At 37.5% G+C, this 12,185-nt stretch overlaps 4 protein-coding genes across 5 annotated transcripts; all 4 read right to left on the bottom strand.

Moving 5' to 3' along the window:
• Positions 1-788: 788 nt before the first annotated feature.
• LOC112088868 lies at positions 789-1,493 on the bottom strand. The gene has a single exon (XM_024159212.1). The coding sequence runs from the start codon at positions 1,491-1,493 to the stop codon at positions 789-791; it is 705 nt and encodes a 234-aa protein (XP_024014980.1).
• Positions 1,494-3,024: 1,531 nt separating this feature from the next.
• On the bottom strand, positions 3,025-5,214 carry LOC18023841 (senescence/dehydration-associated protein At4g35985, chloroplastic). Its single transcript, XM_006406190.2, has 5 exons — positions 4,539-5,214; positions 4,199-4,329; positions 3,737-3,903; positions 3,504-3,588; positions 3,025-3,380 (listed from the first exon to the last, which is right to left on the bottom strand). Exons 1-5 carry the CDS (start codon positions 5,139-5,141, stop codon positions 3,227-3,229), a joined length of 1,140 nt encoding a protein of 379 aa, XP_006406253.1. The 5' UTR covers positions 5,142-5,214; the 3' UTR covers positions 3,025-3,226.
• A 603-nt stretch (positions 5,215-5,817) lies between these two features.
• LOC18023840 (uncharacterized membrane protein YuiD) lies at positions 5,818-7,935 on the bottom strand. Of its 2 annotated transcripts, none has more exons than XM_006406189.2 (5): positions 7,616-7,935; positions 6,995-7,151; positions 6,622-6,672; positions 6,439-6,531; positions 5,818-6,107 (listed from the first exon to the last, which is right to left on the bottom strand). In XM_006406189.2, the coding sequence occupies exons 1-5, from the start codon at positions 7,780-7,782 to the stop codon at positions 6,048-6,050; spliced, it is 528 nt and encodes a 175-aa protein (XP_006406252.1). In that variant the 5' UTR covers positions 7,783-7,935; the 3' UTR covers positions 5,818-6,047. The 2 variants fall into 2 exon arrangements, with proteins under 2 accessions (XP_006406252.1, XP_024015538.1); XM_024159770.1 differs by having other exon boundaries at positions 6,995-7,159; positions 7,616-7,914.
• Positions 7,936-8,355: 420 nt separating this feature from the next.
• Positions 8,356-11,915, bottom strand: LOC18023839 (CSC1-like protein At3g21620). Its single transcript, XM_006406187.2, has 11 exons — positions 11,829-11,915; positions 11,147-11,485; positions 10,909-11,058; positions 10,689-10,824; positions 10,495-10,596; positions 10,296-10,415; positions 10,134-10,214; positions 9,713-10,053; positions 9,055-9,625; positions 8,743-8,976; positions 8,356-8,662 (listed from the first exon to the last, which is right to left on the bottom strand). Exons 2-11 carry the CDS (start codon positions 11,458-11,460, stop codon positions 8,438-8,440), a joined length of 2,274 nt encoding a protein of 757 aa, XP_006406250.1. The 5' UTR covers positions 11,461-11,485; positions 11,829-11,915; the 3' UTR covers positions 8,356-8,437.
• Between the last annotated feature and the right edge of the window lie 270 nt (positions 11,916-12,185).

Below are 12,185 nucleotides of genomic sequence, written 5' to 3'. Positions count from 1 at the left end.
GTAGGTACTACACTTGTCCATTCTGGTTGAAGAAGGTAAGTAGCTTGAGTATTTGTCATAAGTTTTCTTAAAAATATCCATTTGTTAATCTTTAGTTAACTGTTGTGATACTTAATGTATGAGATTGGCCTGATGTATGTAGGGGAATCCAGACCATATCTGGAAATGGTGGGATGAGGCTGTTACAGAGGAATCGGAACGGTTGAAGATTGGCCTTGAGCAGAATAAGGAGAAATTGCAAGAGCTTAGCAGGGCTCAAGCTTTTGATCCTCGTTTCATGCGTTTGGAGAATCGTTTCCAGTCATTGGAGAGGTTTATGGAATGCAATGACTTGGTCGGAGACATTCGGGAAATGAAAGATGAGATACTCCGGCTTCAAGGCGACTTTGTTTGGATGACGGAGCAAAACGCCAGAGGTGACCACTACTTGATGCTGGCGTTGCTGTTCGTGTTTGCAGTCATTGCGTATATGTTAAGTACAAGTCTGTTTCCTTATGTTTAGTAGATTTATATTAACTCGAATGGTAGACTTATATTATATTGTTGGTAGATTTGTTGTAAAAGACTTGTCATGTTCCCAATTACAGTCGAACGAATGGTAGACTTATATTATATTGTTGGTAGATTTGTTATAATTAATAGCTTTCGAAATGAATAACACATAAATCTACTTAACACAACATAAATAACACAACATAACTTTCATAAGTCTACTTCATAATAAAAACAAATCTACTTAAGTAAACAGAAGTCTTTCAACAAACATGAAAGTACAACTACTGATGCAATCAACGTGGCCAATCCATAGCAAACGACGGTACTACCCACCAGAAATTGGCACACTCCAATTTCCAGAAGCAGGATTCACAAAGTTGATCCCCATACGTCTCTAGCAGGTATTCATCTCCCATCCATTGCATGTCTGGTACTTTGAGACAACCACAAATCCTTGTACTTAAAGACTTTTTATAAGCCTGGAAAACCATTTCCACCAGTTCCTCGGGCTTCTGGAAATTGAACGCAGGCATGAAGATCTTTTCCATTGTCAATCTCATTTTCTTTGCATCTTCCCGGGAGAGAGCTTTGACAGAGTTGAATACCTCTGATGTGCCATCCATGGTTAGATGTAACATAGTGTGGCAGTACTTACCCATGAGAAATCCGTTGTCTGATGCCATTTGAATGAAATCACACCCTGCTTGGAGGTTATGTTCGAAGAAAATCAGCGATAAACCTCTTCGCAATTGTGCGGATGGATTTCCTGCCGCCAAGCACCGACTGAAGAATGCACCGACCCTTCCATGAACATCCCACCTCCACGGCAAGATAATGTTGATTAAATCAACATTCCTAAGAAAACCCGCTTCGTTAGAGATGTTGTTAAGTGTTTTGGACGAAACTTTTGCAAGACAAAGATCCGTATACGAGTTTGAAGATATTTTTAACAATATCTCGTACAAAAGATCAGAAGGAAGCGACTCGAGATTCGCCATAGGGTTTAGCGGGATGGGAAATGAATCGTCTCGGTTGTGGTATTTATAGAGAACTCACAAGAGAACTCGAAGCGACTCGAGTCAATAGAAGTTCTCGAAATCGATGAGAATGTTCGTTGGAAAATGCATCAAGAGAAGTTCTCTAAATCGATGCGACGGTTCGTTGGTAACGGTTTATGGGTTACCGTTACCATAAGTCTACCATATGGACGAAAATTGCAAGACGTACAACACTGAACCATAAGGTCTACCAAACAGTAGGTTTTTTTGTAGATAGAACAATTCTTTTGGACAAAAAAGTAATTTTACTCCATAAAGTCAAATGTCTGCCAAACATTAACTAGTAAGTCTACCTCAAGCATAACAAATAACTCTACCATATAAACAAGTCTACCATAAGCATGTCATATGTCTACCAGATCAAGGTTAATTCTGTAAATACCAAACTTAATTAATCTACCACATTGTCATTTCAAAAAATCTACCATACGGCCGATAAGTCTACCAGATTACATAAACTCTATCAAACATACAAACAAATCTACCAACATCTTGTAAGTCTACTTCATGTCATTATTAATCTACCACAAATCAGAATGAAATTTATTTAAAATATAAGTCTACCACAAAACAAACATATCTACCACAAAACAAATAAATCTACCAACAGTTTTTAAGTCTACCTCATGTAACATATAATCTACCACTAACCGGAATGAATTTTAACTGAATTAAATCTACCACAAGTCAAACATATCTACCACAAAAGCGAAAACTCTACCAATTATATATAACTCTACCATAAAACAGATAAGTCTACCGCACGTATTGACAACTTTTTTCATATAAATCTACCGCTAAAGGAAATAAGTCTACCAACTCAGAAAATAAATCTACTTCATTGTCAATAAATCTACCGAAAAAGTCAACTATGCGAGAAAGTCAACGCTTTTGTTAACAAGTCTACCAAAACTTTTGACAAGTCTACCATTCATAACAACAAATCTACCGAAATACCATAAATCTACCTCTCATCGTCAAAACTCTACCAAGAAAAGTCTACCAACATTTAAAAACTCTACCAACTCTTAAATAAATCTACCATCGCCCTAATAACTCTACCAACAAAATTTCTGCGTTGACCAAAATTTCATAAGTCACCGTCAAAGCTTGGTAGACTTATGAAATTTTTAGCGCCAAAATCTGCCTACGTGGCATTAAAAATGTAATGGCATTTTTGTAATAAGATTTTTTTTAACAAAGGCGAAAAGGGTGTTTTGGGTATGCTAGGTTAGTTTTGTAAAAAAAATAAAAGTGCGTCGAACCAGTAATATAGATACTTTTTAAGGTTAGTGTAGTATTTCCTCCCTAAAATTTATTTGGTTGACCAATATGAAACTGCATGTTTCTCTTTTTTTGTGACAAAATATTATTATCATCTTAATAACAATGATTTGAGATTTTATAAATCTAATTATCGAAATAGCTAAATAAATTGGTGACTTTCGATAATAATTATTATTTCAAGTTAAAAAAACTTATGTTCGCTTTTTTTTTTTGATTATCATGCTTATAATGCAGAACTTATTTTATTACATACATGATACAACTAAAGCAGAGCTGATAATCTTTCTTGTGCTTTATGTAGAGAATCTAAATATGAAAAGCTAAGCTTGGTTTTGGTTTTGCATCGATTAAAAGTAACTGAAATATAACCCATTGTGTCATTGTGATCACTTTCTTGGAGCATTTTTGACGATTCCGGATGTGAGAGAAGATGAAGGATAGAAAGTCTTGCGGATCTTGAGAACATTCCATGCAGTTCCAGCCGCGTGGCCTGCGGTTGCTAGTACGTCTTCGGTCGCCTCCCCTGCGTTCTCTCCAAACCTGCTTTGCCAAACATGTCCTTATCAATTTATTATCACCGTAATGAGTATGATCACTAATGACATATCGTGTAATACATGAATGAATCTCAAATTTGAAAAGTATATAAGGTGAACTTGTTACCTCTCACTGACCATTCTGGTAGCAGCCCTGGATGTAGCAGATAGAGCTTGTCTCTCTGCGGCTTCAGTTGCATCTAGTATTTTATCTATTTGATCAAACCAAACATTAATTACATCTGAATAATGTCTTCACCCACCCCATAACTTTTTAGTATTTGTTTGAGTTTTGACCCCCCCTAAAGGAACATTTCATTTCATTATATTCACAGATATTCTCTCTTCTTTGTAACTTACTAAGGGCATCAAGTGAAGCCAAGAGGACCTCCCCTGGAACCATGGAGAAGAAGGCCATCCCTGGTTTCGACTTCATCACAGGAACCATCACAGAGCCGCTCACAACTCCAGCACCGTTTAACATCGTTTTGCTCAGCTTCTCAGTCGCTTGTGATAGCTTCCTCACTCTATATATATATATATAATTAACATCGATCCAACAAAGCAACCACAATATCAAAAGAATCAAGAACCAAATATTTAGATGATCTCGACCAATTGTTTTGTACATTTAGGTTTGCATTTACGTTTATATATATGTTCATTTACAATGTATTTTGTCCAAATGAATCCAAAGAGCTTTAAACAAAATATTTTTGTTATTGGTAAACGTGCGTGCCAAATTTAATGGGAAGGTTATAAGATATAGTTTGTAAGAAATGAAAATCTAGAGATTAAAACAAAGAGCGAATGAATACGTACCTTTGAAGATTTGTGTTGATTCCATTTTGCTTCTCAGTACTGGACTTTCCATTATTGTAATTTCCATTTCTCTGGGGTGCACCACTCTTCTCCTCAGCCTTTGTAATCATTATATCACCTCCCTTGTGAACCTATTCTATCATATAAACATTATTTAATACCTAACCAAAAACAACTCAACCAAACATAATAAAATCGTCACAAAATATCAAATGAACCTTTTACAATTTTTGCATAGAGAACTTAAAAAAAGTCAAATAAAATAGACACAAAAACATCTTATCAAAAATAAAAAAAATAAAATCGGAGAGAGTATATTATATATGAGTGTGAATAAAACCTGGTTGGTGTAAGCATTACTGCAACTAAAGATTCCTCTAATGATATGTCCTGTTCCTCCAGCAATAGCCTTAGCAACAACGTTGTTGTAATCTTCAATCCTCGGCGCAAACTCTTTCCAGTCGATTCCATTCTTAACTTTACTTGAATCCGAATACGAGAAGCAAGAATTCTCCTTCAAGAACTCGTCAAGCAACTTCAGGCTACTCGCCATGGCTACGTCTCTGTCGTCGCCGGAGAAAGTGACGCCGTAGCTAAGCGGGTCTCCGTCTTTAACCGGAAGCGTGAAGAGGTAGTCACGTGCGTCGAGTTTCACTACCGGCTCGTCTCTAATAACCGGCCACTGAAGGTCATGTCCAATTCTGACGATCATCGCGAGAGTCACGCCTTTGTCTGTGACTTTAACGAGCTTGAAATCACCGGAGGCGAGCTCCACGGCCTCGGATTCGTCGATGAGATGGACCCTGCATCTCGGAATAAGTAACAGAACTTCTTCGGCTCTCACGGTTTGGTGTTGATGATGTTGAGGAGGTTGGTTTTGTCGAGTCGTGTCTCGTTCTTGGTTTCTTGTTCTTGAAGTTTTTGATGATCCGAAACATCCCATTTTCTTCTTGTTAGTGTCCTTCTCTTCAAATTTTTTCAGAGAGATGCTCTCTTAAGAGAGGTTTTGTAATCTAGAAACAGAGGATGAGATTATTTAAAGAAAACTGTTTTCTTTTCTAGCTTTTGTTAGGATATTTGTAATTTTAATTCATATCTTCTGTCGAGTGAATAAATTCTTGCTTCCACAGTTTTCTTCACTTTCGGTGGATATGGATATGGGAACAACACTTTACGACGTCAGTTACACACATCTACACGTACAAATACATGTACACGTATACACAAATACACATACACGTGTATTTTATTACACAAGTTCTGCGGGACCTAGTTAACTGAAGATACGTAGGTCTACACAACTGTCAGTGTTTCATGATTGGTCACAGAAACTATATGAAGCTTATGAATAGTCTTATATGTCTTGATCTTGAAAATAATTAATGTTTATCCAAATGTGACATCATGTCAACTTTTTAACAACCAGAGACACCTTACACAAGCTTACTACAATTATTGGACACTCTCTTGAGTTTTAAATCAATAGACACTAAAGGGAAAAGGAACGTGAAACACAGGAATCTGAATCTGATTCCTCATTGCTATGGCACAGTCAATTAAAGAACTGTAATGCTGACTCATGAGGATCAATACCTTAACAGTGTATTCAAGGGTAATAATTAGGGAAGAGAAAATACATATTATAGATAAGAGTGTTGAGAAGGAATAGCTTAAACAATGACAAGTCAGTGCACTTAAAGACAAGGCTAACTATGATCTATATATTACACAGATTTAACAATTTCCAATTTCCATTTACTCCAATAATAATCTTCCCTCAGCTTGATCGCTGATGAATCTACAGTTTTCTTGATTTCAAAAGAATTTTGGATCCGTTGTTGGGTAGACACTAGCTTGTGCTCCTCATCAAATACGCTACCAAGCATCCTAAAATGCCGCCGGCCGCAACCTATACAAATTCAATCTCAGAACTTAGCTCTGTGATCTTAACATCAACAAACATGGCGACATATGGAGACACTTCAGTTGTAATGTTCTAGCTTAAGGAAAAAGCAGAACATGCAGCGTAGGATCTGATTCTGCCATTGCTATGACACAGTCATTAATGGAAAATACACATTTTCGAATTGGTAGGCTGCCTCAGAAGTTTCACAAGTACCAATAGTTTGAGATATACCAAGAAATCTAGTAATTTTATTTACAGAACAGATATACCATAGACACCAAAACCTTTGATAGACAGATAAAAGAAAGAAATATAACTTCTGAGTTTAGCATACCTGAATAGGAGTGTGGCCAAGCAGTTCACGTAAGGGTCTGACTGTGGATAACGGATGCTCCGGAGGAAACTCACAAACAATTTGATTAAGCAGCTGAAATTTCCATTCATATGAAAAGGCTTGCGGTTGTCAAAAACATGAAACAATCCTACTAGAGAGCTTTAAGTTTTTCTATGGGTTTACCTCAGCTTGACGACCAGCATGAAGCCTGACCCCAGAGGCATCATACATTACCTGCAACCCAATTTAGAAACATACCAAAGATAGAGGTAAGATGGTTTGGTTTTGATATGGATACAAAGAAGCTATTCACGAGGAAAAGAAGAAAGATGGAGTAAACAAAGCGTATGATAAAAGCGAAATCAAAAACTCTTTTCACACCAAGTGAAAGAAGCTGTTACTTTGTAGATTCGATACATGTGAAACATAAAAGCGAAGCAATCCTCTCAAAACTAATAGCTTGGGAAGAGTTTTGTAACTAATTCAAGGAACGGCACAGGGACAACATTGTAAGAGACATTTGAAACGGAAACAAGAAGAGAGAAGAAAAACTCACAACGCATGCCAAAACAACAGCGATAGCGAAAGCAGGTGATCCTGCTCCTTCTTCTAGGCCTATGGCAACAGCTAAGGCAGTGACGGTAGCTGAGTGCGACGATGGCATACCACCGGAGCTAATCATCCGCTTAGAGTCCCATCTCTTCTCTTTGTACCTGAACATCTAACATACACCATGAAACAACTGAGAATTTTACTTCTGAAATTATCACATGTTCTCAAATCCATTATCATCTCCATCTAACATTATCTTTCGCTCTGTAAGGATCTATGTATCTTAACTAGAACATATCTATAGCTGCACAAAAAGACAACTTTCAAATTCTGAAAACAAAATCAACAAAGCACAAAGAGGGTAAGCAAAAAGTTCTTAATTTCCAAACAATCGAATCGGAGACGAAAACCTAACAGTCAGAAATTCGTCAAATTGGAGCAAAAAGCCATTCGATTCCACTAGAATTTCTCACTAATCAAAACGTAATCGAAAAAAAAACGAGAGAATCGCATGAATTCGTCTCAACAGAGAATCGAAACAAAGCGAATGAAGCTGGGGAAAACGCATCAAAATCTTAGCAGATCGGACAAAATCGGAAACAATTGAGGTGAAGATTGAACGGACCAATTAGTGAAAACTTTGAGGAACTGAGCAAGACCGAATGCTAGAAAAGCGGAGAAGATCGGAAGATTGTGAGGAAGCAGATTATACTGCGACGGAGGAGATCCATACAAGGCCCTATTTCCGCCTCCTAACGATCCCGCGTCCGCCACTTTCATCACCTCGTCCATTGTGAGCTTATCTCTCCACCGCAAAAAATCCCGATCTCTGCTTCGATCAATCAGAAATTTGCGAAGATTAAAATGTCGACGAGAAAAGGTCAGATATTTCTGGAGAAGCACACGATTGGAAAATTTGATAAAGCTTTGGACTTTTGTGTTATTCCGTAATTTTGAAGGAACAATCACTGTGAAAGTAAATTAATTTAGTAATTTTACGTACATTTTTTTAATATATTTTATTTTGGACTTTTGGTTTACTACATACATTTTATGAAAATCTCTATTTCATTAGAAACTTAACTCTGTCGTCAAGTTCTTCATAGTTCATTCTATAGAAAATAACATTTTCATCACATAGATTATCGAATATATTTTACCGATTAAAAAATAAGATAATTCATTTACTTTACCTTCGAAAATCATGATTTATATCTTGAACTTTATTTATTCCCAAAAAATTGATCAGAAGCATTTTTGTATTTACTCTTTGAGCTTATCAATCAATTCTTCATCTCTATACATTTTGTTCTCCTGACTTCTAAAGAGACTGATATGATAAAAAAAAAAAAGCACAATAAATTTGGTAAAATTCTTCCATAAACCTATAATAAAATCACTCATTCATGAGAAAAAAACATAACAATCTCATCAAAAAAACTTATCACTAACTCAAGGTTTCAAATGAGCCACTACTAACATGTCTCCTTGAGCCTCGTTTAGTGGCCACTAAATCCGGCGTCCGATCAGGCTGTGGCTCCTCCACAACCATCTCATTACCAATATTATCCGCCGCTTTAAACACCGGATGCACATACGCGTTTTGAAGAAACGTTTTCAAGTTCAAATTCGGCTCTCTCGTGCGTTCCAAGGTATCTTTAACCATCGCATCCTGAACACAAAAGAGACATCTCTCATTAAGATACAAAGAAAGGAGAGACTCATAGAGCAGAGAAAGACACTACAAAGAACCTGTAAAGGGTATGTGACAAACACAGGTTGGTAACGTCCTTTGCAGAATCTGTGAAACCCAATGGTTAACACAGGAAGTATGAAAAGCAATGGAGTCGAACGAGCTGCTCGTTTCGTGCTAAGCAAACCCATCAAAAGAAGCTGTGATACGATCAGAGCAATCACCACACGTCTATGAACATCAGGCCAGAATGATCCAGCACTCTCGTACTCTTGGTTATACACATTAATAATCTGCAACAACGACGAAACAAGCTAGTGTTAGATCTTAGTTAAGCTTGGGATAGAATTCTAGAGAGGCAGAGTTTTGACCTGATGACGATAAACAACGTAAGCTAAGGCGAAGAAGACGAGGATAAAAGGAAGGAGAATAGGGCTAACAGCTGCATAAACAAGACCGAGAATGAAGTATAGTTGTATCTGTGGTTCACCGGTATTGAACCCTATGGTTCCTGGATCCATTGCTTCTTCTCTGTCTTTCTCTGTTTTCACAAGGAAGAAGTTCTTGAGATGATAGATTATCAATGGCTTCAACCTCAGTATCTCTCCTGCAACACCGGCCCATCCGTCCACCATTATGTAAGTTATAAAGAAAGTGGCTTTCATAGGTATCGACACACCGATCGTCTTAGGGATCTCTGTTGCAGATTGGTTTAAGAAGCTGTTGAGCTGCTGAAGCGCCGTGCCGGCGATGATGCTACAGAGGAAAACGTTGATGAACTGGAACATGTAGTACCTGCTCGCGCATCTTCTCTCTAACGAAGATTTGCTTATGAATCCTTCGAATTTCGACATTAGCATGAGTATGCTTGGGAGGACAATGAGGAATATCTTCAATGCTATACCAGGAAGGAATCCTTGGATGAATGACTTTACAGTTTTCCTGTCCACAAAAAAGAGAAATCAAGAATTCAAGAAACCATCTTTTGAGCAAAGGAGCAAAAGGTTGAGACTTGTATATGTATAATACATTTCGATGAGAGGTTTCAAGAAAGGAACAGCCTTTTCGATGCCTTCAATGTTGGCGAGTGTCTGCACGAAGGCTATAGGGATCATGAAGAAGAAAGTGAGGAAGAAGAAAGCCACGGCTACAACTAGTCTTCGGATTGTGAGCTGGACGTAAGGTAATGCAAGATTGTCCCAGTAGATGTCTCGTGGCTCTGGAGCCCACTCGGTTAGCCACTCTGTTGGGTTTCTTGACTGTTGAGTTTGAGAGCAAACAACTGCTCCCCAACGCCTTTTGAAGGACACAAAAGCTGCGGGCACGAGCGATTTTGTGCTGCTCATTATCGTCTCTTTCTCTTCACTTATCTGAAAAACCATCAAAAGTAAAAGTTTTGATTAAGAGGATCAATGCAACAAGGTGGCACAAGATTACTTGACGCCTTTACCTTTCTCGTTAGACCCTCGATTTTGTCTATGTAGTGATCGATTGCATCAACTTTCTCACCCCAACAGCCAAGAAAACCAACCTGCTCAGGGAAGTAGAAGGATTATCAAGAAGATTACTTTCTAAAGGAGGAAAGCAATGTGATTGAAATGTGTTGTTTTACCTTGATTACAGGCCTTTTAGATGGATTCCTAGAGTGTTTGTTCTGATAGTAATCAAGCCAATTCTGCCATTTTTTCCTCTTCTGAACCAGTTCCGACAGTTTGTTTGCATTGTAGACCGCCTGTTTTGTTAAACCAGAAGATGACTCAAACCGAAAACTGAAATGGACATCCTAAGTCAGACAACCAAAGATGTTTTACCTGGTAAGTGAGGTAGTAGTCTGGATGGTTGACCTTAAAGAAATGCTCAACAAGCTCACTGACTGATTCATCAGGATCTGGAGGAATGTTCCTCACCAGGACCTAGAATTAATCAAAGAAAAAGACAATTACATATAATACTCAATCTTAGAACTAAAACTGAGTAGGACAAGAGATTCATGAATATCAATAACTGTAAACTGGTCAGGCCTCCTTTGGTCAGAAGCAAGAAACTGTAGCCTCATGGAACCTATAATCTTGTACTCTCGTTGTAGTACAAAACATGTCCAGAAGGTAATAAAATAAGCCATACACAAATGCACCCAAAACCTGTCCATAAATGAGCAAGAATAGGATCAAAGAGAGGTATCTATCGAAATCACATTACCAACAAATCACAGCCATATAATATACCTCGATGATCCATTTGGCACATTTGATATAGAGAGTTTATCAATGTCACTGAAAGTTAGATTCTGCAACTTATCCAATGTCGTGTTGGTCCAATTAACCGGCACCATTACTGTAAAAGCAATACAAGCTATTGGGAAAAAGATCTTCAACCTGCATTTTCAAACCTCATTGTTCAAGAAAATCGCAACACTATCGTTCAAGAACAAGAAAAGGGTTTTTACGGATATGTTATGTATACCCGAGTAAGTAAATCCTAAGATAGACAACAGAATCCAAACCGGCGTGATCGATGAGCTCAGGCTCAGGCATTCTCAGTGCTTGAGGCATCCAATTCAAGAATCTGATGTAAGAACGAAAATCCAAGTTGACAAACTTGCTAGCAAAGCCACCTGATTTGATAGGGCTGCTTCTTAAGCCCTTGAGATACCATTTAGGGAAGTAGACTCTGTCGTTAACAGGTTGAAGCCTAAGGATCGCAAAGGCGATGAAGAATGCGAATGCAGTTAAAATGTTGATCGCTGCTGCAACTCCGATATCGTTTAGTGTAGCCATGGCTTTTGAGAAAGATCAAATCTTCCTGAACATTAGATACAACGAAGAGGTTAAAAGCTTAGCTAGTGTTTCTTGCAATCCAAGAGAGACAGAGAAAGAGAAGAGAGTAATTGAAAATTTTCCAAAATTGCGAATTTTTAGTTAATACAAGAAGAGCGGAATCGAGAAACATAATCTATGAACTATGCTAATACAACTATACAAGTGTAAATCTAAAGAAAATTGTCCCGAAATTTTCTCCATTTTTTATTTTTTCGTTTAACCAAGAAACCGGAATCTTCGGGTCTTAGGCATTATCTTTTCAAATTCCGTCAAATCCAATGAACAATGAATCAACTGAAAAAAATAATAATTGAGATTTCAATTACCTTGTTTAAGAGCTCAGTGAGAGAATCTGTATTGTTGAAGTCAAACAAAGTGTAGAGGAAGGAGACGATTAAGACGAAACTGCAGACTCTGCAGCTGAAGAAGAAGAAGAGTCTTGGATCAGAAGAAGAAGAAGAACAAGGAAAATCATTAATTAAAATAAAAATGAAAGATTTATTTCTATATGGGTTTTATTTGGGAAATCGATCCAAGATTCAACTGAAGTAAGATTTCTGCTGATTCATACGTTTTGGGTGTTATGAATAAATTAATAAATAATATTTAATTAACACATTAAATTAGTGTTGCATGTTGTCACCTGGCAAACGCTAATTTTGGTAAATAAAATTAGAGAGCTA

Source organism: Eutrema salsugineum, unplaced genomic scaffold (genome assembly GCF_000478725.1).
Source record: "Eutrema salsugineum unplaced genomic scaffold, Eutsalg1_0 scaffold_13, whole genome shotgun sequence".
Lineage (NCBI taxonomy): Eukaryota > Viridiplantae > Streptophyta > Magnoliopsida > Brassicales > Brassicaceae > Eutrema > Eutrema salsugineum.
This window is presented reverse-complemented; position numbering and strand designations above follow the sequence as displayed.